This window comes from Canis lupus, chromosome 8, assembly GCF_048164855.1.
Source record: "Canis lupus baileyi chromosome 8, mCanLup2.hap1, whole genome shotgun sequence".
Taxonomy (NCBI): Eukaryota; Metazoa; Chordata; class Mammalia; order Carnivora; family Canidae; genus Canis; species Canis lupus.
The window spans coordinates 46,365,741-46,392,437 of NC_132845.1; the positions used below are offsets into that span (position 1 = coordinate 46,365,741).

The 26,697-nt window shown below is 49.7% G+C and overlaps 1 protein-coding gene across 2 annotated transcripts in view; it reads right to left on the reverse strand.

Moving 5' to 3' along the window:
• Positions 1-679: 679 nt before the first annotated feature.
• The window catches only part of LITAF (lipopolysaccharide induced TNF factor), a 30,395-nt gene continuing 4,377 nt past the window's right edge, over positions 680-26,697 (reverse strand). Inside the window, exons 1-4 of one of the 2 annotated variants that reach the window (XM_072835807.1) lie at positions 25,640-25,732; positions 10,055-10,279; positions 6,933-7,089; positions 680-3,154 (exon numbers count right to left, since the gene is read on the reverse strand). In XM_072835807.1, the coding sequence (XP_072691908.1) occupies positions 3,046-3,154; positions 6,933-7,089; positions 10,055-10,279; positions 25,640-25,685 (537 nt within the window). In that variant the 5' untranslated portion in view covers positions 25,686-25,732 and the 3' untranslated portion in view covers positions 680-3,045. Of the gene's footprint in view, positions 3,155-6,932; positions 7,090-10,054; positions 10,280-25,639; positions 25,733-26,697 lie in introns of those variants that run through there. The other variant, XM_072835808.1, reaches the window with a different exon arrangement.

The window sequence follows — 26,697 nt, forward strand, 5'->3', positions numbered from 1 at the left end:
ACACCAACTGAAAAAACTCCTGGTTTCTCTCTTTCATCGCCTGGCTGGATCTACTTAGAATTCTCTCATGCGCCTATGAAAAACAGACGGCTCATTGTAAACATTTGAGTCATACATGCAGGAGATAACTTTAATAGGATCAAAAATGCAAATCAGAATTTGGGAAGTAAAAATTCTAACATCTACATTTACTCCCAACGGAGATCTTTGAGCCCAGAAAGTCAGAGGAGGATTTAACATCCTGCACATGAGACACTGTCGCTGGGGGAGAAAAGCAAAGCCAAGCTGTGTGAGTATGAAGCTGCACTGATGAATAGCTCGGCGCCCAACAGAAGAGCTCTCAGTAGCAACTGGGAAGCCAGTTGTCCCAGAGAAAACATTTTCATGGGTAGCGCCGTGGTCAGCCAGGAAGCAGTCATGTGCTTCCAGTTGGCTCTAATAGAAGCTCTGTCTGAATACTTTTTGTTAACGAGACACAAGCCACCACTTCTGGAGAAGCCCACCTCTCCCAGACGGACTCACAGTAGGAAAAACAGGACACACAGCCATTTGAGGCTTAAATTGGTAACCCTCTTCGTTGAGGTCCAAGTAGGTATAAAGGTCTTGCATCACCTGAAAGTGGTTCCATGTTAACAAACTTAACTCTGAAAGCCCAGATGAACAGAGACTAAACAAAAGATCCTTTTTTTTTTTTTATTTCCAAAAGATCCTTTTGATTTGCAACCATATAGGAGTAAGCCTGCATTCTCAACAATACAAGGGAATGATAAAAAATTAAAAAAAAAATACAAGGGAATGAAGGATGGAGGCTTCCTACTCTGGGCATCTGACTTTATTTTTAGTTCCACAGAGTAGGTTTTATGGTCCTTGAAATAGGGCTGTTGTTTTGCAGACTCTGCATATGTAATTAATAACAGCTTGAGACCATTTGTATACCCCCATCTGAGCAAAACTGCTAAATATGCATGGCCTTCATTTTGTCAAATGAAAAGGAAAAAGACACAAACAAGATCGGGTGAGCGGCAATTTTGGGGGGACTGTGCAAGTTGGGGTCTAAATGACAACGTTAGCCACACCAAGATGATGGTCTTCTCCTGTGCCTTCTGAAAAATGAAGCTTTATCGCCAGGTAGGAAAAGGATTGATGGCATTCACATTCCCGGCCAGTTACAATGCCCCCTTCTAGCATCTCACAACTGCCCCGGATCAATTAACAAAGCATGTTTTGTTTGCAGAATGAATGAGGACCGCTTTCTTCTGTGCATTTTCTCAAAACTTGAAAGCTGTGGCCTGCTGCCATAGATGATGCCTGGTGGGTTCCAACAGCCTAACGTCCCAGTCGGACTCGCTAGCAATCCACCCGAATCAACATCGGTCATCTTGACATCGAAGGATATTCAGCGAGTCTGACGTTTTTAATCACGAGAGGTTTTCTACCCTTATGGAACAAGTAAAGGTTCTTTGTGGCTGGAAAACACAAGATTTCCTTCACATCATAAGAACTTATAAATAGTTCACCGAGTGAACCAAAGATTTTATTTTTTAATTTATTTTTTTTAAGACTTTATTTTTTAAAAGCAGGTAACACCAAAGGACTATGTCGTATCCGTATTCATTGCAAAAATAATTACTGGGACTTTCAAAATATCAAAAGAATAAGCTGGATCACTGGTTACAACTATAATTTTCGGCCAATATACACATTTGTGTGTGTGTGTGTGTGTGTGTGTGTGTGTTCCAGGTCTAGGCTTCCTTTCTATGTATTATTATTCATGTGCATTCTCTGTGTCTATTATCATCAAAATGGGGACACTTGTAACTCGAGCCCAGTTTTATCTTGATTTCAAAGCTGATGCAGCAGCTAAACGATAACTCTGATTTGCTGATTGAGTCCTAGAAATCATGTCTTCTGATGTCATACAACAAATCGTATCTCTGAAAAATAAAGTCAGAATTCAAACTCCTTTGAAACAGGTAAGTCCCCAAGCTCTCCAGCACCATGGTACCTGGATGCTCACACTGTGCTTTCCTCTGTTTCTCTAAACACACCACTGGGAACCCCAAAGGGGTCCCACTTGAAGAGTTCCATTATAGAGGTTTTTGTAGAACTGCACTAAACCCACATAGAGGCTATGGATAAAAATCATCCATTGCTTTTTCTGTTAAGAACCAAAAAAAAAAAAAAAAAAGAGTGCCTTCCGTGGGAAGTAGGAAAGTAGTAACAATCCTACAGTTAAGAAAAATGGTTCTATAAATCCCTCCTTCCAAACTTATGTTCAAAGGTGTTTAAGACCCAAAGGGGGTCATAAAAATGGTGAATATAAATGACTCCCCTACTAGAAAAAAAGCCCTTCGTGCAAAGTGGCTGAGGGTCTGGTGCGGAGAACCAAGGAAAAGATCCATGGTCAAGACCCGACCCTACATGTTTCTAGCATGTATTAATGATCTCAAGGGTGTAAATGTGGTGGGTGTGAATTGTTCCTCCTTATGCTGAAAGAAGGAATGAAAAAATCAAAGTGAATTTGTGTGCTAACGAAAAGGCTCTGAGAGGCAAGCCCTTTGTTTCTAAGGCAAGAGTTTTGTCATCGGAAGTGGGAACAGATGCACATGGTGGCAGGCACTGAAGGTGGGGCCGGCCGTCTGCGGGCCAGGACAGTCTCAAAAATAAGGCAAGCCGCAGCTTCTCGGTTTGAGACCACCCCCAGGAAGGCCCACGGAGGCCAGTAAACGAAGCTGGCCCATGGCAAACCACCCGAAGATATTCAGACAGGGGCGACAGTCACAGTTAAGGTGGGGTGCCTTGGGGTCACGGCAGGCGGGAACCAGCATTCAAGGTGAATGTCTTTGCATGTCCTGCGCACGACTCCAAGCAGCAATCTCTGGGGTTTTTGGAGGTGTGTTACTTTTTGCGATATATTTTTTCCCCAAAAAGAAGACACGAGGGTGGAGCCCCTGGAGAGATGAGGCCACCAAGGTGGAACGGGGCCGGGTGAGGGTTGCAGAGCACTCTGGGCAGCACGCAGCTTCCTCCAGGTCTGGCCGAGTCCTACAAACGCTTGTAGGTGCCCAGGAGAGCTTTGCAGTTGGGACAGTAGTGGTCCACGTCCTGCAGGGCGTCCACACAGAAGGGGATGAAGCAGCAGCCCGCGATGCACCTGAAGAATAAAAAACAGCCACACACGGAGCGTGTTACTCTCTGTAACAGTTTCAGATGGTGGCCACCAAAAAGATAGGTCAGGTGTCCTGACCCCTCTGAACCTATGGCTCTGACCTTACTTGGACTCAAGGTCATTGCAGGTGTCATGAATGAGCTCAAGACGGGATCCATCCTGGGAGGTCCAGGTGGGCTCCCTCAACCCCATGACTGATGTCCTTCCAAGAGGAGGGGACACACAGAAAGACAGGAGGGGGCAAAGAGGCAGATTGAAATCTGGCAGCCAGGAGCCAGGGACCACCCAGGCCACCGGAAGCTGGGAGCAGTAAGGAAAGGATTCTGCACTCCTGAGAGCCTTCAGGGGCAGCGCAGCACCTTGCTTGGGACGTTTGGCTTCCAAAATCCGGAGAAGATAAATCTTGGTTGTTTTAAGCCGCCAGGATTGTGGTTTTTGGGAATGGCAGCCCGAGGAAACGAAGCCACCAGCCAATGCCAGGACTGCTCTCGGATACACTGCCCTCGGTGTGTTTTCAAATCTTGGGTCATCTGAGCATCTGTCACTCTTAGATTGGGGTCAGTGACCTTCTTGCGTAAAGGGCCAGCTAGTCCACATTTTAGGCAACACAGGCCTTGTTTTGCCGAGGCCTGCACACTGCCATAGATAATCTGTAAACAGATGGTGCGATATGTTCCCACAGAACTAAAATGGGCTGGAGTTTACTAACCCTGGTGTCTAGACTGATCACTCTTCCCGGTGTAGAAGCTGCTTCTGACAGCAACGACGGAACAAAATTCCCCAAATGACTTCTCTTCATCTAGTAACCCACTATCAACACACCCAGGCAGGACCTGCAGGTGGCCTGTGGTAGAAGACAATAGATCTGATCTTTGTCCCCAGTTCCCAGGCAATTAGTTCCAAAAAACTCTTGGAATTTCCTGAGCTGACAGGTGAGCCTTCTGTTATTCAAACCAAACCCCTTTCAATTACACCTGATTTTATGCTAATAAGGCCACCAGGGCAGAGGAGAGAAAATGAGTGGGAAAAATCAGAGGGTAACACAACATGAGAGACTCCTAACTCTGGTAAACAAGGGGTAGTGGAAGGGGAGGTGGGCGGGGGGTGGGGGTGACTGGGTGACCGGCACTGAGGGGGGCACCTGATGGGATGAGCACTGGGTGTTATACTATATGTTGGCAAATCGAACTCCAATAAAAAAATACACAAAAAAAAAAAAAAAAGGACAGGGCTGGTCACCAGAAAGACCCTTGGTTCACGGTGGTTCGAAGGTTAGAACTTTCAGCCCCAACCACAGACCGCAGGGAGGGAACTGGGGCTGGGATCGGGTTATAAACCCTCTTGAGCAACTGTATTCGGACAGCTTCAGGATTGGTAAACACATCCTTATGCTAGGAGAGTGGTGCACCCCAACTCCACGGCGACAGAAGTACCTGCATTGGGGACCCCTCTGGACCTCGTCCTATGTATCTCTTCATCTAGCTCTTGTTTTATTTGTATCCTTCATAATAAACTGATAAATGCAAGGAAAGGGTCTTTCTGAGTTCTGTGAGCCATTCTAGCAAATTATCAAAGGTGAGGAAGGAATAACAGGACCCTCCATTTATAGCTGGTCATCAAAAGTGTGGGTGACCTGAGGCTTGTGACTGGGGGCACCCCCACAGCCTTATGACCAATGTTTGCCCAAATTTTTTAAAAATCAACATTTTAGGGGTGCCTGGGTGGCTCCATCATTTAAGCATCTGCCTTTGGCTCAGGTCATGACCCCAGGATCCTGGGATCAAGCCCACATCTGAGCACATATGGGGCTCTCGGGCTTGCATCTGGCTCCCTGCTCAGTAGGGAGCCTGCTTCTCCCTCTCCCTCTCTGCCTGCCACTCCTCCTACTTGTGCTCCTTCTCTCTCACTGTCAGGTAAATGAATAAAATCTTAAAAAAAAAAAATCAACATCAGCCTAGGGAGTATAATCAATAATATAGTAATATTTATATGGTGACAGATGGTAATTAGACCTATCATGGTGACTTCATAATGTATAAAAACATCAAATAACTATCTTGTATATCTGAAATTGATAGAATATTGTATGTCAATTATAATTCAATTTTTTTATTATAATTCAATTTTTTAAAAATCATCTATGTACAGGAAGACATTGATTTACAAAAAGCAGAAACAGGATGCAGCCTGACCAGGAAACAATCTTATGAAAAGAATTTCCTCCTACTGCCTAAGTTTACCCAAGTTCAAGAAAGGGCAGCCACAGTGCCTTAGCACTAATCCTTACTTGGCTCTCCTGCATTACAAACACAGCTCCATGATACCTCCAGCTTTCAGGGGAGGGAACTGGAGCACAGAGAGCTGAGGTCACTTGCCCAGTCACACACCAGTGAGAGGTAGGATTAGAACCCACAATACCATATTTAAGGAAGAAAAGAAGGGAGGGACAGAAAAGCTGCCTCGATTTGAGAGCTGGATCGTTCAATAGTTCTGACCCTCAATAGCTCTCATCCTGTCCTTCCCCAGTTTTCAAAGATAAAAATGAGTTTTAATACAAAAATGTCCCAGGACGATGAACTTTTATTTCACATTTCCTGCCCAGGGGCTGAAGAAGTCAGCCATCACTGCAGTCCCGTGGGCAGGACGGGGAAACAGGTGCCAATAAACCTGTTTGGTCTCCTTTCCACCCCACTGAACATGTGTCTTCAAGGAAGCTAAGCTCTCCAGGGCTTTGAGCCTCTCTCTTCGAAATGAGGAAGAGAAACACCGTTCCTTCTAGAGCTAAGCCACCAATGAGGAACACGCCAGTTGTACAAGAGGCCAGGGCTCCTAAAAAAAAAAAGATGCACAGATACCGTTTCCTTCGAGGGAGAAAAATAGAGCCCATGTGGTTTTTCTGAGTGACTCCCAGGCCAGGAATAAAGAGGCTGCCTTTATCTGTTTGTTTGTTTTTTTTTTTTGGGGGGGGGGCGGATAATTAAACTGCGTTCCCTCAAATCTCTCCAGAACAAAAACCATAATTTCTTGCAATATACTACCCTTGGTGCAGACATAAACATACACTTTCCCTGTGTAGACAATGCGAAAAATACTTGGAGTCATAAAAAGATAAGTTTCAAAGAGAGGGGCGCCTGGGTGGCTCAGTTAGTTAAGTGTCTACTTTTGACTCAGGTCATGATCCTGGGGTCCTAGGATGGAGCCCCATGCCGGGCTCCTCACTCAGCGGGGAGTCTGCTTCTCCCTCTCCCTCTGCCTGCAGCTCTCCTTGCTTGTGCTCTCTCTTTTTTTTTTTTTTTTTGTTGCTTGTGCTCTCTATCAAATAAATAAAGTCTTAAAAAAGAAAAAAATTTCAAAGAGATCGCTATCAAGTATTATAACGTGCACGTTGTTCAAAGCTTCTCTCAGAGTCAGGCAAACATTATTATCATTAACTCGGTTGTGAAATCCTTCCAAAAAAAAAAAAAAGACACTGCTCAGGGTATCACTCGACAGATGCAGGGGGCTGCTGTGCTAGGCCCTGCACGCAGGGAGTGGTCTGAGCAGGCAGAGGGGGGACAGCAGCTTCTAGGTGCTGGTGGGCTCAAGAGCAGTGGTTCCCAGAAGGGAGGGGTGGGTGCCCTGGGCATCAACGGCAGAGGTCAGGGGGTGCAGCTTGCCAACCTGCGGTGCTGGGGACAGGGGTGGGGGGGCAACACAGATAGATGTGATACAGATTGAGAGGAAGGAGGAGGAGCCTGGGGTCCGTGAGGGCCCCGGGACTTACCCCAGCAGGCACAGGCTCCCGCAAGAGAGCCAGGTGAGGGCACCGGCATTATAGGACAGCTGGGTCACAATCATCTTGTTGCAGGAAGGACAGCACATCTGGATCGGACGGTCAAAAAAGGAGATGGGCTGCTGCACGTAGACGGTCTGCACGGCGACTGGCGGGACAGGTAGAGGCGATCGGTGAATGGAGAGAGCATCCGCTAGACGACCCGGGATGGGGGGGGGCTGGGTCCCCACGGGGGCTGGTGCGCCCACCACTTGCAGGAGCCAAAGGGTGGACGCCACCCAGGTGCCCGCGGACAGGTGAGCAAATGGCTAAGCACAATGGGATCTACCCACGCGGCGGAGGCTCGCTCAGCCTTAAAAGGACACCCTGACCCGCGCTCCAACACGGATGAGCCGTCAGGATGTTGTGCTGAGTGCCACGAGCCAGGCATAGGACAAGGCCTGCACGATTTCACGTATGGGAGGCACCTCAAGTCATCCAATTCACAGAGGAGATGGTGGGTGCCAGGAAGGGGTGGGGGGGGCAACGGGGAGCTGCTGTTTACTGGGTCTGGAGGTTCAATTTTACAAGATTTAAACATTCTGGTTGGGGGGGGTGCTGGGTGGTTCCGTCCTTGAAGCACCTGCCTTGGTTTGGTCATGGTCATGATCTCAGCATCCTGGGATCGGATCGAGTCCCGCATCAGGCCCCCTGCACAGCAGGGAGCCTGCTTCTCCCTCTGCCTCTGCCCCTCCCCCTGCTTGCGCTCCCTTTCTCTCTCCCTCTCTCTCTGATGAATAAATTGTAAAAATAGGGGGATCCCTGGATGGCTCAGCGGTTTAGTGCCTGCCTTCGGCCCAGGACATGATCCTGGCGTCCTGGGATCGAGTCCCACTTCGGGCTCCCTGCATGGAGCCTGCTTCTCCCTCGGCCTGTGTCTCTGTCTCTGTCTCTGTCTGTCTCTGTCTCCCATGAATAAACAAAATCTTTAAATAAATAAATAAATAAATTTTTAAAATATCTTTAAAAGTTCTAGAAAGAGATGGTGGTGACAGTTTCAAGACCACTTCAATGTGTTTAATGCCATTCAACTGTACACCAAGAGACACTAAATTTAGGTGACAAATTTACCTTATGTGTGCTTTACCAAAACAGTGGCAGATTTCCAGCATTATCATTTGGGGGGCTTGCATGCCCCTGACCCCCTTGCCACATGAGATGGGGAGGAGTTCCTGGAGCGGGGGTCTGGCTCAGCACGACCAGGCTTTCAAACTCACTGACCACAGAATCGGGTGGGGAACTTACTGCCAATGTTGCCAATGCAGGTTCCTGGGCCCTATACCCACCCCCAGCCCCTACCGCTGAGACAGGCTGAGTCAGCAGGTCTGGGGCAGGGTCCCCAGAAGGCTCTTTAAGCTCCCTGTGTGGTTCGATAAAGGTGGTCTGCAGATAGTAATTCCAGAAACAGTGATATTATAGGGTTTTAGCCTCAATTTTCTTCATCCATAGATTAGTGGTTGCCAGGGACTGGGGGGATGGGGAGGGGTGGCTAATGGGGACGGGGTTTCTTTCTGGGGTGATGGAAATATTCTGGAATTGGCGCCGATGCTTGCACTGACACCATTGCATCAGACACCTTCAAAGAGTGAACCCTATGGAGTTAATGGGAATTGTATCTCAATTTAACTCTTTTATTTTTTACAACTGGAAGTAACACGGTTGCTGCCAGGGTCCCATGAGAGAAGGATAGTAAAGAACCTGACACTCTGGGTCACAGCGAACCCAGATCAAACCCTCGATGAAACACTCCCCTCCTTTCACACGTGGCTCCGGACTCCTTAATAGGTCCAATAGGACAGGGCTGGAGTTGGTACCAAGCCGGGGAACACTGGCCCAGGCTTTGCAACGAGTCCGGGAATCGAGCTGATACATGAAACAAAGATATAAAATAGTGCTAAAAAGAGCAAACTATGTGAAAAACATGTACAGGCGTTCCCGGTTACCAGAGGAGAGCCCAGAGTGATATAAATCATGAAGTCCTTAAGCATTCAGAATGTTTTTGCGTTTTGGCAAAGTTGCTTAAGCTCATATTTCTGTCAGAGTGACTCCCTTCTGTTCCTCTCTGCGGTGCTGAAATGCCGTTTCTATAATCTGTGTATTAGGGGAAATTAATTATTGTACTAGCTCTCAGAACTTAATTGTCCTAGAAAGACCTAGGAAGTCTTTCCTTCCAGAAAAAGCAGTATTTGAGCATACTATAACACCTACATGTAAACTGTGTAAAAGTCTTTTTTTTTTTTTTTTTTGGTACAGAATGAATTTTTGATCAGAGCATGATCTGAAGTCACTTGTTCTCTTCTGTGTGATAGCGTCAAAGTTACTCGAGCCCGGGGACAAGAGCTCACTTTTATCAAATGACTCCTCAGAGAACTTCATTTCATCAGAACAACCCACTGAAGGAGTTACCTGATGAGCCCTATTTTACAGGAGGGGAAACTGAGTCACCAGGCAGTTAGGTGAATCCAGGCAGTCTGACCCACTGGCCTAGTCTCTGAGCTGGCTATTCCCTTCTCGGTTGCTTGTGATACTGAATCACCTATGCACCTGGGCGCACCTGGGCGCACCTGGGCAGCGGGAAGTCCCCAGGGATAAGGCCATGAAGAAGTAGCTAGAAGGCAGGGAAGCAGGCTGGGACAGCACCTGCTCAACCATTCCTAACTCCCAGTTGTTTCTGCTCCTTCTCCCACTCCAGCCCTGGCCTCGGGGCAGGGTCTGTCCCAGGGAGTGTCAGCAGGAAGGGTAGGGGCCTTTGAACGCAAACTCCCATTCCCCAATTCCTCTGGGATGACTGGTGGGCAGTTAGCACCAAAAGATCGGTTTGTGGCTGATGTGGGAAAGCTCATAAACTGTGCTTTATTGGGGAGAAGACATGAGCCCCCCACCCCCACCCCAGAGGTGGAACCCAGAAGACTAGAAGTGACATTCCAGGGCGAGGGGTCAGGCCAGACTGACTGGCACTTCACTTGGACTTTAGGCAGAGTCACCTCTGTGGCTCCCCTGATTCTCGCAGGGGCCCCAAGGCCAGGGTGGAGGGCGAAGAAGACAGGTAAGGGGGCGCGGGAGGTGGCACGTACTTGCATTGGCGTTGGGGACGGGCACTGGCTGGGTGTAGTAGGCTGGCGGATTCATGCCCTTGCCATCCGGGCCCGTCACCAGCCCCGTGGTCGGCCCTGGCGCAGGGGCAGGAGGCATAGGGAAGTAACTATTGACGGCCACCGTCTCTTCATAGGATGGCGGCGCAGTTGGCACCGAGGAAGGCCCAGCGGCCGCCTGGTAGGATCCTGGAACAGACATTTTACCTAAAGCAAAAGCAGAAGACACCAGATCAGAAATACAAGTGACACCTCTCTCTCTCTCTCTCTTTTCCATACCAATCTTCCCAATTTCTACCAAATGGAAAATAGGAAGAAATGGCTCGCGTGCAGCCTTGTCCAAAAACCAGAAAGGGAGTTAGCATCCCTCCTAGACCCAAGCATTATCACCGTAACGAAGGATTCCCTAAATAAAGCTAAAAGGTAAACAGTTACAACCAAAAATCATCAAAACCTAGAAGGTCCCAAAGGCACACATCGCCCCAATCAGAGCAGACGCTTCTCTCCTGGCGCTTTGAAACTACCAACCAACGACGGCCCCGTCTTTCACATCGAGTGTCGTCCTCTCCTCTTTAACCACTGTGGGTTTTTTTTTTTTTTTTACTAAAAGCATCTTAGGTGCCGGAAAAGACAAAGGTGTTCCAAGTCAACCACAAACTATGTCACTGTATCTGCGAATATAGTGGGGGGCGGGGGGGCGGGGCAGAGGAAGTCAGAGGGCAGAGGCACCCGGTGGGATGCCATCTACACCCAGTTCAGAAGCAGGCGAAATGAGTCATGAGCCACCAGTCAGGAAAGCAGTTAAATCCTGAAGGGGTGGGGAGTGGTGGCTGGAAGGGGTGGGGTGGGAGGTGGGGAGGGGGGGTGGGGGGTGTTCTAGGGGTTGGCCCTGTTCTTATTCTTCATCTGGGGGTAGGCTTGGGTGGTATGCACACTATGTGAAAATCCAAGTGACGCAATGAAGATGTGTGCACTTTTCTGCTTATATGTTAGTTTTTGAAAAAGTAAACACACACACCACACACACCACACACACACACACACACACACACCAGCTCCCATTTTGCAAAAGGAGTATCAGAGCAGCTAGGCACGTATTTCCTTCTATGAGGCCAAAGAAAGGGCCCCCTCGCCACTGCCTTTCCCCCCACACACACTCTGGGGTGGGGGGCAGAGCTGATGCCCGCCTAGAATTACGTGGCCTGTACCCAGGGTGTGTTCCTGTCTGCAGCCCCGTGCTCAGCAGCCCCAGGGCAGCTGGAGAAGGACACAGTGCTGCCCTTTGTATGGCTCTGTTTTTCTAAATGGGCAGGGCTCACGCTGCCTTAGAAGATCCATTCAAACCTGCCTCAGGAGAAATAGGGAAATGAGCTCCCAGGGCGGTGTGCCATGGTCCATGGTCCGGGGACTTAGGCAGGCCTCTTCCCCCACATGCTGCCCCCGTGGGAAGCGGAGGCAGCAATTAACTCTGCCAAGGGAAGAAGGAGAGACTCCTTGGAGGAAGCTCTGCCTTTAAGCGGAGACCAACAAAGGAGAATGAGATCTCCAGGTGGAAAGAGAGGTTCCACCTCAAAGGGGAAGGAGAAGCATGGGAAAGTGGACACATGTAAAACAAAGTCAATAAATAAAGCTAGACAGGTTGGGGCCGGGTTGTAGAAAATTTGAAAGCCCTATGGAGGTGTTTAGGCTTTATCGAATAAGCCTGCCAGATGGAACCTTCTGGAAGGATGGAAACCTTCTCCATTTGGGCTGTCCAATATGACTGCACGCGCACACGTCTAATACTGCATGCAAACTGTTAGAAAACTTACATAAATTGACAGAAACTTACCTAAGTTTTCCCACATCTCCAAAGGGCACCTTGGCTATGTGAATCTACTTTTCCAAGAGCAAATTTAATGAGCTCTGAATCTATATCAGGCGTCTCTGACAAAATATTAGCATCCAATTTGGGATCTGATGTCAACACAAAACACACCCTGGATTTTGAAAAACTGTAAGACATTCACGTGAAGTACTTCATTCATAATTTTTTATACTGACTGTAAGTGGAAACGATGATATTCCAGATAGGTGGGGTTAAGTAAACTGTGTGTCTATGCACTTTTTAAAATGTGGCTACTGGGACGCCTGGGTGGCTCAGCGGTTGAGACCCTGCCTTCAGCTCAGGGTGTGATCCTGGAGACCCGGGATGGAGTCCCACGTCAGGCTCCCTGCATGGAGCCTTCTTCTCCCTCTGCCTGTGTCTCTGCCTCTCGCTCTTTCTGTGTCTCTCATGAATAAATAAATAAAATCTTTAAAATAAATAAATAAATAAATAAATAAATAAATAAATAAATAAATAAAAAAAATGTGGCTACTAAAAAATTGTTAAACTGCCTCTGTGGCTCACAGTTTCTGCTTCTACAGGTCAGCAGCACTGTGGAACAAGGGGAGCCATGCAAGGTGATAGAGAAGAGGAAAGGTCTGACCCAAGAAAGTGTAGATGGAGCAAGTCTGTAAGAGAAGCGCGAAGCAAACCTTAGAAGGCCCCTATGCGTGGGTGGAGGGGATGGCGGGTGGCGGCTACGTTCAAGTCCAGAAGAGACCGTTAATCAGGAAGGCAGAAGGGCAGCTAATGAGATTGCAGGGCATCTTTGTGCAAACGGGTCCGGGGTTTAAAAAAAAAGAATGATTGTGAAGGGGCACGTGGGTGGCTCAGCGGTTGAGCATCTGCCTTTGGCTCCGGGCCTCATCCCAGGTCCCGGGATGATAGGTCCAGCATGGGGATCCCCATGGGGAGCCTGCTTCTCCCTCAGCCTGTGGCTCGCTTGCTCTCTCTGATGAGTCTCTCATGAATAAATAAATAAAATCTTAAAAAAAAAATGATTGTGAGAAGCGGTTATGGTATGTTGTCAGTTTCCTCTGACACATGGGAACAGAAAAGCAGAAGGAGGAAAGGAGACGAGCACAAACAGCAGCCCGGGACACTTCGTTACCAGGTTCACCCCCCAAGCTGGATGATGTTCCTTCCCCTTGAGCTCCAGGAACCATTTCCTCCTCCTCCGCCTCCTCCTCCCCCACCTCTCCCTCCTCCTCCTCCCCCTCCTCTCCCTCCCCCCCCCCCCCCCCCACTCATCACCACCACCACCCACCTCCCCGCAGCTGCTTCTGGGCCCGGCCTGCGTGTGCAGACTCTGGCTGGGGCCCAGCAGGCCGCCTGGGTGCTCTAGAGGAATTTGCGACCTCACCAAACGTCAAGGACTCGCTGTCCCTTCCTGTCTCAGGAAAGGCAGACAGACCCCCGGCTGCCTACACAATTTATTACAAAAAACTGACTCACAACAGAAAACCGCAAGAGCCGAGAACACCGGTCGGACAGAAGGCCTAAAATAGCTCGGTGTGCCGCGGTTTGCAAGGGCGGCTTGCAAGGGGAGCGCTCCGGGAGGGGGAGAATGAGGTCCTGGGGCACCCTGAATTGTGCAGAAAAAAGTTTGGGTTAAACCGCTTGGGAAACCATGACTCAACCCATGCCTCCACTTCAAAACCTTTGCTCCCTCCTCCCAAAGTGACCAAAGGCAGCCAGAAGCTGTGTTGTCAAGAGCCAACGGGGAGGGTTTGGGGGTGGGGACCTCCTCTCCTCTCAAGGAAGGAAGGGCCCTCGCTTCTGGAAACCCAGGCTGGCCGGGTTGGCCGGGTTATCGTGCAGGCATCACTGGTCTCCAGGCCGCGGCCTAGTTTCCGAGCTTCAGGACGCTGCCTCTTGGGAGCATTGCTGTTGTATCCAACAGCCACGTCAACACGCTTAGAACTCTGAAAAGGATACAAGAGCAACAGGGCTGGGGGAATAAAAGCAAAACAAAACCCATAACCAGCTGGTCTGAAGGCTTTCTATAGAAATTCCAAAGCCTCCCTGCCCCAGGCCCCAGGCCAGGAAATGCCACATCGCTCGGGCCTATTTCTCTTTCTTTTTCTCCCAAAGCTCCCCCATTTCTTTTTAATTTGGTTTCCCCAGGGGGCAGGAGGCCCACCCCGTCAGTGGTAAAGGATCCGATCAAGATCAACCTGCCTCCACCTCCTGGTCCTCACCCCCCAGCGCTCTCCTGGCAAGTCTCTCACCGCAACACCCACACGCACAGACACGCACACCGTGGTGCAAGACACAGAAATAGACTACACGCGCGCACACACATGCACACGCTCCCCAGTCAGCACAGAACCCTCCAGATCAGGCCACCTAAGTGCTGCGGCGCGAGCACAGTTCCATCTAATACCCTGTGGGACAAACACCAAAGCATCTCTGGGTTCCACACAAGAGCCAAGAGCGGGGCCACAGCTCCGCCACATAAAAGCACAGCCTTGAGAATGCTTTTGGCGACAGTGGCCCTGGGAGGTTGGGGCAGTGTCTGCGGTGCCAGGTTGTCATGGTTACTGGGAGCCTGGGGGGGGTGGATAAAGGAGCAAACGAGGGGCTCTCCTTCCTCCCTCCCCACTTGGGTTATTAGGCCCCTGAGTGGCTTTTCTCTACTGCCTGCTGGAAAGGACACATGGAAGGCGATCTTCCACCCAAGTTCTCCCCACCCCCACCCCCCCAGTCCCCCCAGAGATCAAGGAAACGCTCAGGGTTGGGGAGCTGCGCGATGCCCATCTCTGAATGGCTCTGCCATTAGCCACTTCCAAGTGCTTCCAAATCCGCAGGCAGGCATTCCAAACCCATTGTTTGAACCGGAAAATATGACCAGGGCTGCCTCCCTGGGCTTGTAGCCTTTGCAGCACCAGGCGACCCGGAGACAGGGCTCAGCCCATGGCTCTGCTGCTACCTTCCTGAAATTCTCAAGACTTAGGGAGCTGGGCCCCCAGGTCACGCAGCCCAGGGTGACCGCAGGGCACAGGAAAGAGAAAGGAGGCACAGGTGATGCACGAAGATGCATTCCTAAAGGCGAGACGGGATGCGGACCTGGAAATCTCACGATCCTGGCCCCCACCTTCTCACCTGTAAATGCGCCCCTTGGAATCCCAGGGTCCCTAGCTGAAAATTCCCTTTGCTCCAAGTCTCCACCATTTCCTCCACGAGGGAGCCTCGCTCTTAAATGGGCAGCGAGGGAGAGACGGGATATTTATTCCTGGGCTTTCGGGACCGAGACTGGCAGTTGCTCGTTCATCCAACCCAGGTATATAGAACAGGATTTCTCCGTCTTGTTTTCATTATAGCTGCCTCCACCACCACCACCACCCCCCTTTGCCCCTGAGGAGAAAAATTAAATTATATTTAAATTTAATTAATTAATTTAAATATAATTTAATTTCTGCCTAACAAGAGAAAATGAAATACTAAGAAATGAGATTTCGTTGGAGAGGGCTGAGTTTGGGAGGGCCACACACCACTGTCATCTCTAAGACTTCTTCTTTCTTTTCTTTCTTTTTTTAAATTTTTTTTACCTCTCTCCTAACCCAAAACTGACTTTCGCTCCCCTGGGTCCCCATTGAGAATGGGAGAGGGAGGTAAAGGGGATGAAGTATTTGGGTGCCAGGGAGTTTTTCAAATCACCATCCCTTAGTATGCCCAGAACGTGTCTCTCCTTGATGTCATAAATGCAGTTGTCCGAACAAATTTTAACCTTTTACTGACCAAGTCCTGAGGTCCCTTATACTCGTATGTTCTTTTCCGACTATGCCCAGCTCACTCACAATTTAACCTAATGGGCCGCAACCAAGGGAGGTGGGCAGGGGGAAGGGGCCCAGCCCGGGGAAGACGCGCCTCTGCCTAACGGGCCCACGCAGGATCGGACTGGCCGGTGTCCACTCCCTCTGCAGCCAGCGTCCTCTGAGTCTTGAATCCACATGTAACCTGCTGGATCCTCACGCAGGAAGAAACCGAAGGGTACTACGGGTACCAGATAACCAGGCTGTTTGTTTTTTTCTTTTTTTAAAGATTTTATTTATTTATTCATGAGAGACACAGAGAGAAATGCAGAGACACAGGCAGAGGGAGAAGCAGGCTCCCTGTGGGGAGCTTGATGTGGGACTTGATCCTGGGACTCCAGGATCATGCTCTGGGCCAAAGGCAGGCACCAAGCCGCTGAGCCAACCAGGCTGTTTGAACCTTCCTTGAGACTCTTGGGAGTCCAGAGGTCCTGGGGTGAGCAAAATCCCCTACCCATCAACTACTCCCCACCCCTGCCCCCAGATTCACAACTGTGTTAAGATGAACCGGCCCCAGCTCTGTACTTCACACCCTCACATGCGTCACCCCACAGTCCTCACACCACTGAGCGAATCACTGTTAACATCCTCCCATCTCACACACGAGAAAGCTGGGAGGTCAAGCTGCTTGTTCAAAGTCATGCAGATGGAGGAGGGAGGGCTAGGGTTTGAACACCTCCCAGGTCGGCAGACACAGACACAGTCAGCAGCCTTGTTTTGCACACCTTACCCCCAAATGAAACATGAAAATGTTTGATCCACACATTGGAAGGCCTTCCTCTCTCTCTCTCTGCCTCCCTTACATGTGTAAAAAGATGCATTTACTGCAGACGTTCAAGCCAGGGTGAAAAAATACCTATTGTGGATTCCAACTGATTTTCTCAACTGATGACAGGTCATGATCTCAGGGTCCTGGGATCAAGCCCAGAGTTAAGCGAGGAGTCTGCTTGAGATTCGCTTTCCCTCTGCCATGCACCCTCCCCGACCCAACAAAAAATAAATCTTTAAAAACAAAACTAAACTGCTTCTTTAATAAGACCAGGGAACCCAGGACCTTAATATCAACCAAAAGCAGATATCCACAAAGCTCTTCCTTCTCATTCTGGAGGAAAGACAGACAGAAGGGGAACCTCCCTGAGATACAATGCAAGTCCGAAGCTGCATAGTTAAAGGACCTTGTGGTGCCAGGCGTCGCTGCCACCTGCTGTAACATCCAGGTGGGAAAGGCAAAAGTCCCTTGCCAGCAGAGTCTCAGAGCAGCTCAGTCCCAGCCTTTTTTTTTTATTTTTTTTTTTTAATTTTATTTATTTATTCATAAGAGACAGAGAGAGGCAGAGACACAGGCAGAAGGAGAAGCAGGCTCCCAGTGAGGAGCCTGATGTGGGACTTGATCCCAGGGTCCTGGGATCATGACCTGAGCTGAAGGCAGACGCTCAACCGCTGGGCCCCCCAGGCACCCCAAGCCCCAGCCTTTTAATATGGCTCTGTTGAAAGAGAAGGAAAGTGCCCTCAAAATCCTGGAGAGAAGCCACGCTGTCAGGCCCTGCGATCCTCACATCCTGAGCTGAGATGAATGAATCGCTCCTGAGACCTCATGATACTGAAATAAACCCAGAGAGGCCTCGCTTTCAGCTGCAGATCTCTTCCTAAAAAGTTCAGCCTGAACGGTCTCGGAATTCCCTGGAACACCCCACCCCACTGGGGGCTGCTATTGTAGGTGTCCGCCACTGCTTTGGGGACCAACCTCCTGGTTCTGTGCCCGCACAGATGTGTGACCCATGTTTGCGGAGGTGAGCCCTGCAGTGCTCTGCCTGGAATCCTAAATTCCCAGGGAAAGGGCTGCCCCCTGGGAAGTCTCTGACCTCTGGGAAGTCTGGCGACAACCAGCACACCAGCCTTTCCGCTGCAGACTCAGCCCCGACAGATCGCCGGGCGAAAACGTGATGCCAAAGGACAGAAGCCAGATGCCAAGATCACACAGGGTATGAGTCCATTTCCATGAAATGCCCAGAACTGGACACCCAGAAGGTCAGTCGGTGCTGGTCCGGGGCTGGAGGAAGGGTGTGGGGAGGAAATGGGGGGGGGGGGACTGTTAACGGGCATAGGTTAACTGGGGTGATGAAATGTTCTGGGGGCGCCTGGGAGCTCAGTCGGTTAAGCAGCTGCCTTCAGCTCAGGTCATGATCCTGGGATCGAGTCCCGCACTGGGTTCCTTGCTCAGTGGAGAGCCTGCTTCTCCCTCTGCCCCTCCCTCATTGTGGGCTCTCTCTCTAAAAATAAACAAAATCTTTAAAAGAAAGCTCCTGGAACTTGAGAGAGGTGATGTTTGCACAACAATGAGAGCGTGCGTGCTGCAGGCCACTGAACTGTACACTCTGAGATGGTGAATTTTATGCAATGCAAGCTTAACCTCAGTCGAAAAGGGGGAAATAAAGGCATTGCTAGAAACCTCGAGCCGTAGTCCTCACAAGCCAAGGCCGAGCCTCCAAATTCACCACCAGGCTTATCAGCTCAGCCCAGCCTGTGGTTCCATTTACCTAAAACCAAAACCACTGGGGTCTTTCGGACGTGCCCTGTGCCCCCAAGACTAGAATGACCGAAGATCCTGAGTTGCCCGGGATGGAGGGGGTTCCCAGGGCACAATGAACCCCCACCCCCAACCCCGCCTCCCACTTCACCACCCACGATGCTGCACATCTTTGATGCGTCTGCAGCCTGGCTTCGACGTCCCCGGGCACGCTCTTGCCACTGCCCTGGCTTTCCTTCCTTCCCGGGGCGTTGAAAATTCCTCTCCACTGTCATCCTCCAGCTTGCACATCACCTCCCCGGAGAGTTGATCTTTGGCCTCCCCAGGGGAGAATTAATTCCTGCTTGAACCTCTCCACCATGTAGAGATCAAGGGTGCCAGACTGCATCTGGTCAGATGGCATGCCTCACGGCATGACTTTGGTGCCTCAGTTATCCCATTCATAAAATGGGAACACTGGTAGTGTCTTAAGGCTCATGGGAGGATTAAATGAATCCACTTATAAAAGCACCCAGAATGGAACACCTGGGTGGCTCAGTGAGTGAGCACCTGCCTTTGGCTCAGGTCGTGATCCCGGGGTCCTGGGATCGAGTCCCGCATCGGGCACCCCGCAGGGAGCCTGCTTCTCCCTCTGCCTGTGTCTCTGCCTGTCTCTGTGTGTCTCTCATGAATAAATAAAAAAGCACCCAGAGCAACGAGCGGCACGGAAGCACTGAGTATGTGTTAGCCGTGACTAGCACTTTGTCACAGAGCACTGTGTTTGGCTTGTCTGGCTTCCCGATCAGTCTGTGGGTCCTATGAGGACAAGGATTGAAATTTCTTAGAATCTGCATCCCTAGCACCTAGAACTAGGCTCAAAACATCACAGGTGCTTTTATTGAGTGACCCACGGGGATGGAGGGGTTTCCTTGGATATGGGATTTTGGTGCTCACCCTGGGAAAGTTCTAGACAACTCAAGACAAGCTGCTCACCCTGACGCTTCAACAGATGTGAGGAGAAAACAAGACCCATCTTGGATGGCATCAAGACTTGGAAGCAAATGTAAATGAGAGGCTCTTATCCTAACACCTCCGCTTAGAAGCCAAGAACCGTTTTGCAGGAAGATGTTTATACAATGACAAGCCTCAGTAACAGATGGTCTCCTGGTTCAGCTCAAGGTAACACGAGTATTTGGCCAAAGTGTCACCAAATACGCTCCAGAAGTGGAGTCACTTAATTGGGTCTGAAATCCTTCATTTCCCCCAGGATTCCTGAGGAGAGTGGTGTTTCTCAACAGGGCACCCCAGGATGTCAAGGCGGGAGATCGAATCAAGATGTGGGTGGAAAGGGAAGTGTGGAGGTGTGCAAACATGAACAAGATAGAATCAGAAAGAGAAAGAAAGAAAGAAGAAGAAAGAAGAAAAGAAAGAAGAAAAGAAAGAAAGAAAGAAAGAAAGAAAGAAAGAAAGAAAGAAAGAAAGAAAGAAAGAAAACCCCACAATCTCTGAACCTCAAGATGGGCTCCTTTCTACTCCTTGATGCAAGTTTATGACGCTGCTGGCATCCGCGCTCTGCAGCAGGTGCCCTGGTTTGTGCCGATATCTGCTCCTGGTTCTGCTCGGGGTTACCGAGGAGGGTGGGGAGGGGTTCATCCTGCGACAGTATCATCCATTCCAAATCCAGATTCATGGGCAGGCTCCTCACTGCCATCACCCCAAACTCACAAACACCTGTCCCTGCATGTTCGTTACCTGCTCTTTGGTGTGGCTCTAGAGCCACTGGGTCTAAATGGATGGTGTGTCATCCTTTCTCCAGAAATGACAATCTGTCTTTTGTCCACAGTGTCAAGAAAACTCAGAGGCCCTAACTATCCTGTGCCCCAAGATGTCATAAATGTCAGCAACCTCTGCTGCTGCATGTGGACAGGAAAGCGGGGGACAGAGGTCACACCTGTGCTGGCATCTCCATCCCCAGGGCATGTTTATAACCCGGATACTCTTGGCAGATGAGGGACTCACAGAGTCTCAGGTCACTTTCCCTCCCTACTCCTATCCCTTTTTGAGATTTTATTTATTTGGGAGAGAGGGAGAGAGAGCACAAGGGAGGGGAGGGGCGGAGAGAGGGAGAAGCAGGCTCCCCGCTGAGCAGGGAGCTCGATCCCAGGACCCTGGGATCATGACCTGAGCCGAAGGTAGATGCTCAACCCACTGGGCCACCCGGGCACCCCTCCCATCCCTTTCTGATGAGATGACCACCAGGCAGCCCCAAAAGCAAAGAAGGACGTGAGGCCCGATACTAAGAAGTGTCATTGGGCAATGGCGCATCACGGGCTTCCCTGCAGAGTCCAGGCCTCGGAGGCCATGGCCAGCACCGAGCTCAGGGATGGGACAGAGAAGCCTGGTGCCCTGGATACAGTCACGCGTGGGGTTTCCAGAAACACCTGCATGCACTCCCCAGTCATTTGCAGGAGTGGGTGGGTCACTAGGCAAGGCACGGAAAGGAGACCAAACAGCTCAAAAGAAAATCGATATGGTGGAATTCATTTCCTTTTTTTTTTTTTAAGATTTTTTTTTATTCATGACACACACAGAGAGAAGCAGAGACACAGGCAGAGGGAGAAGCAGGTGCCCTGCGGGGAGCCCGATGCGGGACTCGATCCCAGGACCCTGGGATCACACCCTGAGTCAGAGGCTGATGCTCAACCACTGAGCCACCCAGGCGCCCCTGGAATGCATTTCTTTTAAAATGATGCAATTTAAAGGCCGGTCAAACGTTGGAGAGCAAGAAACTCTGGAACTAATAAGCTCCTGTGGTTCGAATGCCACAACTCCGCCACTTCTGGGCGGCGTGAAGTGGGGCAGTCACTCAGTTTCTCCATGCCTTGGTTTGCCCATCTGGAAAATGGGCTAACAGTCCTCATACCTCAGAGAGGCACAAGTGGGTGTGCTCAGAACCCCGGGCACGAGGAGGACTACAGAAGCGTTAGTGCTCGTGACTCGGGGAAGCAGACAGGGACCGGGGAGGGGACCGCTTGGCCGCGGTGGCACAGAGGTTCCCACTGCCAAGATCCAAGCGCAGACCCCACTGCACCACGCGCTCCTGTTCTGGGGCCACTACCTCCATGGCTTTCCATGTTTGCCTAACCCCCCCACCCAGAATAGTGCCCCCTAAAGGTGTCCACATCCTAATCCCTCAGAATGTGTGAATCCCTTAAGAGGGACTTTGCAGCTGTGCTTGTTAAGAGAGGAGGAGGAGGCTGTCCCCGAGTACCTGGGGAGTACCTGGTGGGCCCAACGTAACCACGAGGCTCCTCTTAGGAGGGAGGCAGGAGGACCTGAGAGGAGAGGAGGTGCTCCCCTGCTGGCTTTGAAAGTGGAGCAAGGGGCCATGAGCCAAAAAACGCAGATGCTTCTGGAAGCTAGGGAAAGGCAAGGTGATGGATGATCCCCGGGAGCCTCCAGAAGGAACGCCAGCTACACCTTGATTTTAACCCCGTGACACCCATTTTGGATTGCTGACCTCCAGAACGGTGAGCTAATGGATGTGTGTTACTGTGGCCACTGAGCGTGTGGTAATCTGTCCCAGCAGCCGTAGGGAATGAACACACCCACCTCACCACTGGGTCGCCCAGATTCCCCACCTGTGGATTCTCGAGGGGGCTCCCCTCCCTCCCACGCCTCTGCCCCCCTGCAGACCTGACTCCCTCAACCTCCCATCCTAAGCCCCAGGCATCTGTCCACCTGCCCTCAATTCACAAGCAAGCGCTTCTCTGACTCAAACTCCACTTAACCGTGTGAGTGTGGCCACCCTGGCATGCCTGCCATCTCTCCGGGGACCCTGCTCCAACAGCCCCCTCCACCTGCCAACCCTGCTCTCAGCTGGCTCCTCTCCTAAGAGCTCTTTGATGGCTCAGGTCTTCCAAAATGTAAAAACATTTCTGGCTCCTCTCCCTCAGCCCGGGTGCTCAGCCCCTCTGGCTTCCTGCTTTTCTTCCCCATCCTCGGGATCACCCTCCACCACTACCCCCCAGCCTCATTCCTCCCTCAGCCACGACAACACTAAACCCACTTCCTATTTCTTGTCCTCTTCTCCCCAGGCTGGAGGGCCTTCCTCACTTGGCCCAGGCTTGCACCTCTGTCTCCTTCTCCATCAGTTCTCCCCCAAAAGGTCCCCAGGGACACAAGAGTGTGCACCCACTCCTCAACTGCACACCAATCAGGTTGACCCTGGCCCATCCAGGACAACTCCACTGGAGTTGTCATCACATGCAAAAAGATGCTATCTCACTCGAGGAGATGCAGTTAAAACGGTGCGGAGACAGGCCGTCAAGATTGCTATCAGTGAGAAATCACATGGACATCACACACTTGCTGATACGATCAGGGGCAAAAGTATGTGTCAGCTCTGTGGTCTTCCTCCCCCAACCCCTTGACCTCAGGCTCATCATGAGAAAACAACAGACAAGCCCAAAACCAGGAGAGTACTCCCCAAAACTGCCAAGGTCACGGAAAATAAGGAAAGTCTCAGAAACGGTCACAGACCAGAGGGGAATGAGACAGAACAACGAAATACAATGTAGGATCCTGGATTAGATCCTGGAAAAGAATCCTGTAGGAAAAAAGGTTTTCCTCTGAGTTCGAATAGTCTGAAGTTGGTTAAGAGGCAGGTATACCAACGCCAGTTTCTTAGTTGTGACAAATAACCCTGATGTGAGATGTTTGGGGGGGTGGGAACCGGATGGGGTAAGTATGTGACTTCTGTACTAACTTGACAACTTTCTTGTAAATCTACAATGGAAGGATCTACCAAAAGGTAACATGCAGGAGACCTTCGAGCCAGCAGTTCTTCCTCTAGGCATCTGTAGCCAAGATACCCAATGCATGGGTGAAGTGACAAATGACGAGCACACAGGGGTATTCACTGCAGCGTGGCCAGAAACCACCTAACTATCCATCTGCAGGGGACCGGGCAGATCGGTGATGGCCCGTCTATGTCCAGGGAATAGAACACAACCACCAAAACAGAACAAGCAAGAGTTTTATGTGTGGAAATGCATCTCTCTAGACATATCACTGCATGAACAAAGCCCCAGAGTGTTCACAGCAGGCCATCATTTGGGTGTAAGGAAGGAGGATATACATATCTCCTTATAGGATAGATAGAAAATGTCTCAAAAGGATATATAAGAAACTGATTAACGGTGGCTTCCTGTGAGCGGGGACAGGGCTGGACTGGGAGATGCAGGAGGAAGGACGTTCTTCACCTACACTTCCCTGGTCTTCTGTTTGTTTTTTTGTTTTTGTTTTTGTTTTTTAATATTTTATTTATTTATGAGAGACAGAGAGGCAGAGACACAGGCAGAGGGAGAAGCAGGCTCCATGCAGGAAGCCCGATGTGGGACTCGACCCCAGGACTCCAGGATCACGCCCTAGGCCAAAGGCAGGCACTAAACCGCTGAGCCACCCAGGGACCCCTGGTCTTCTGTTTGTACACTGAGCCACAGCAATATTACATAATCAAAAAATTAAATTAAGAAAAAATTCAATATAATAGGTTTATTCATTATAGCTTATTAAGTTTACAGGACTCAGTATTTATTAATCATAACATATTTATAATTAAATAAAATAAAAATTAACCCATATCTGCCTCCCGTGTACTCCCACCTGTGGGTGAAATTATGTCATCACAGCCCTTTGTCCCGTGAACCATCTCACGTCACTGCCCAGCACCTGGCCTTTAGCTCCTCCCTGAGTGTTTGCAGAGTGATTAAAGCTTCTGATTACTTCTATTTGGTGAGGAGATATGTAAACTACTATTCTCACTGTATCATCCCCAAATTTGTGACAACAATGTCCTATTTACCAACATAAAGTTCTTTCTCTTTGAATTTTGTGCTAGGACCCATTTTTTTATGCAGGGGGTTCTGAAGGCTGATGGTTCATATGAGACTAGGGAGACACAGACCCTCCCTTGCCAGCCTTAAGGAATCCCTCTGGGGAGGCAAAGTTAACTAACGTGGGGGAGATATGGGAACAGATCCAAAGGGGAAACTGAGTCCAGATTCTGAGCCAAGTGGAGGGTCTAGGGGACACAGGCAAAGGCAGGTCGGGGCGTGGGGAACAGCGTGGCTGGACGCACAGAAGCAGGCACACCTGTGTCCTATGGGGAACATAGCAGTTGGCCAGAAGGGTGGGGTCGGATCACGGGAGCCTTCCCATGGCCAAGAATCTGGCTCAGGCTGGACCGTTCACAGGGGGTCCCCAAACAAGGGTTCTGTTTAATTAACCAGCATCCCAAGAACAACATGAAAACCCCCTAGAAGTATCCAACTCCTGCCAAGAAGGAGGGTTAGATTCTAAAAATAAGCCTCAAAACCTAGAATACCAGGAGAAACCAACCACAGCAGAAGCCACGCAGCAACTGTCATCAGTATAAACACACATCAAAGGCCCAAGAGCCCAAAGCCAAGGGGGTCCCTCTCCCCACTCACGGCTGAACACAACGAAAACTCCAGCCTCGTGACTTCTGACACTGCTTCATTCTGACTGATGGCTTTCTTCAGCATCCCTCCCCAAAAAGCACCTGAACTTTTTTCTAATATCGATCCCATATTTCTCTCTGCTTCCTTAAAGTCTACAAAGAATAAGAAGATGACGATGCCTGGGTCGCATCTGGTGGTTCTGTGCTGTCCCAGACTGCAGAAGGTCCAGCCTGCGGCTGCTGGCAGCTCCCACCCACCCCTGCCTTTGCTGTGTCAAAGCCTCTGAGCATGGAAAACCCGCACCCACAGTGTAAGAACTCTATGTAAAGTAAGAGTTACGAGTTTTCCTTGGGTGTCTCCTATGAGTAAGGTAAACAGACTTGGGCGTCTGTCTTGATGATAAATATCTGTGTTACTCGGGAGTCTCATATTTGCTTATTTCCTCCATTCTGGCTATATTCCAGTTGACTGCTGGAATTATAACTGTCATGTCTTTGAAAATTATGGGAAACATCCACCTCGCCTTTAGCAAGCCTTCAGGTGAGAACAGGGTGGTAAACGTTACCTACTGAATTCCCTTAAAGACTGCCCCCGTATGCCTGGCCTCACCTACACAATCCAGCCCTCCACAACATATGCCGTCCTCATGCGTCCTAATTGTTTCCTGTCTCCCTAACTGGACCACATTACACCCCTCCAGGGAAAGGACTGGGTTCTACACTTCTCCCGGGTTCCCAGAGGGCTTTGGGAGAGTGATGCCCACACGACATCCTCGTAGAACAGAGATTTTATGCACATACACAGCATCTACACCCCATATACGATGGCGAGATCTATCATGCAAGCTCTTTACAAGTGTGTATTTATTAAATATAGAAGACAAACCGTCCTTACAGAAGAATTCCAAATGGTGTGTGTCAATACCCCTCCCTCTCTCCATTCCTCTCTCCTGAGTGTGGGCTGGATTTAGTATCTTGCTTTTAAGGGACAATCTACAAAAAGACAAAGATAGGAACTTGGCAATGGGCAAACCTGGCAACCACCACCTCAACCTAGTGAGGAAGGTTCACATTATTAGCAATGTCTTGTGGATATCAGATACCCCCCAGATGTCAGGAGAAAGGCATTTCCCCATGCCAATTCTTCACCCAAATCCATAACGCCAATGCAACCAGGAGAAGAACTCCAAGACAAGCCCAATCTGAGGGACAGTCTACAAAATCTCTGACTAGTCCTCCTCAAGAAGTCATGAAAACAAGACGGAGACATTTGTGAGAGCAGAGGATGCTGGAAAAGGGGGTTAAAATGCCATGTGGTACCCGGGATGGGACCTTGGTACAGAAAAAGAATGTCGGGGGAAAACTGGTGAACTCCAAAACAGAGTCTGGAGTTTTGTTAATGGTGAGGCATCAGTGTCAGTTCCTTGGTTTGACGGTACTGTGGGGATGACGTGAGACATTTTTAACAACAGGGACACCAGGCCAGGGGTCCTGGGAACTCCCTGTGCTAACTGCAACTTTCCCACAAACTTAAAACTAAACTAGAAGGTGAACCAGAGCAGGCAGGCCTCACCCAAAGACATTCAAGTTCAATTTTAAAAAACAAAAAAATTTTAAAGGTTTTTTTTTTTTTTAAGAAGCTATTTTTTTTAAGTGTATTTTGGTTAAATGCAAAAGATGAAGTGAACCAAAGTTTCTAATTATTTCTAAGTGGAGAGAAGGAAGGAAGGAAGGAAGGAAGGAAGGAAGGAAGGAAGGAAGGAAGGAAGGAAGGAAGGAGATATCCCCAAATGTAAGTGACTGTACAGGCCTTGAGGTTTAAGGAATCTCCAAAATCCCTCCCAACTGGATGCACAAGGATGCCTGGCCACAAATCTCCCTTAAAACATTGATTTCAAAACTCTCCCAAAGTGGTTTTAAACACATGTGGGTGATAAACTGTTCTAAAAATAC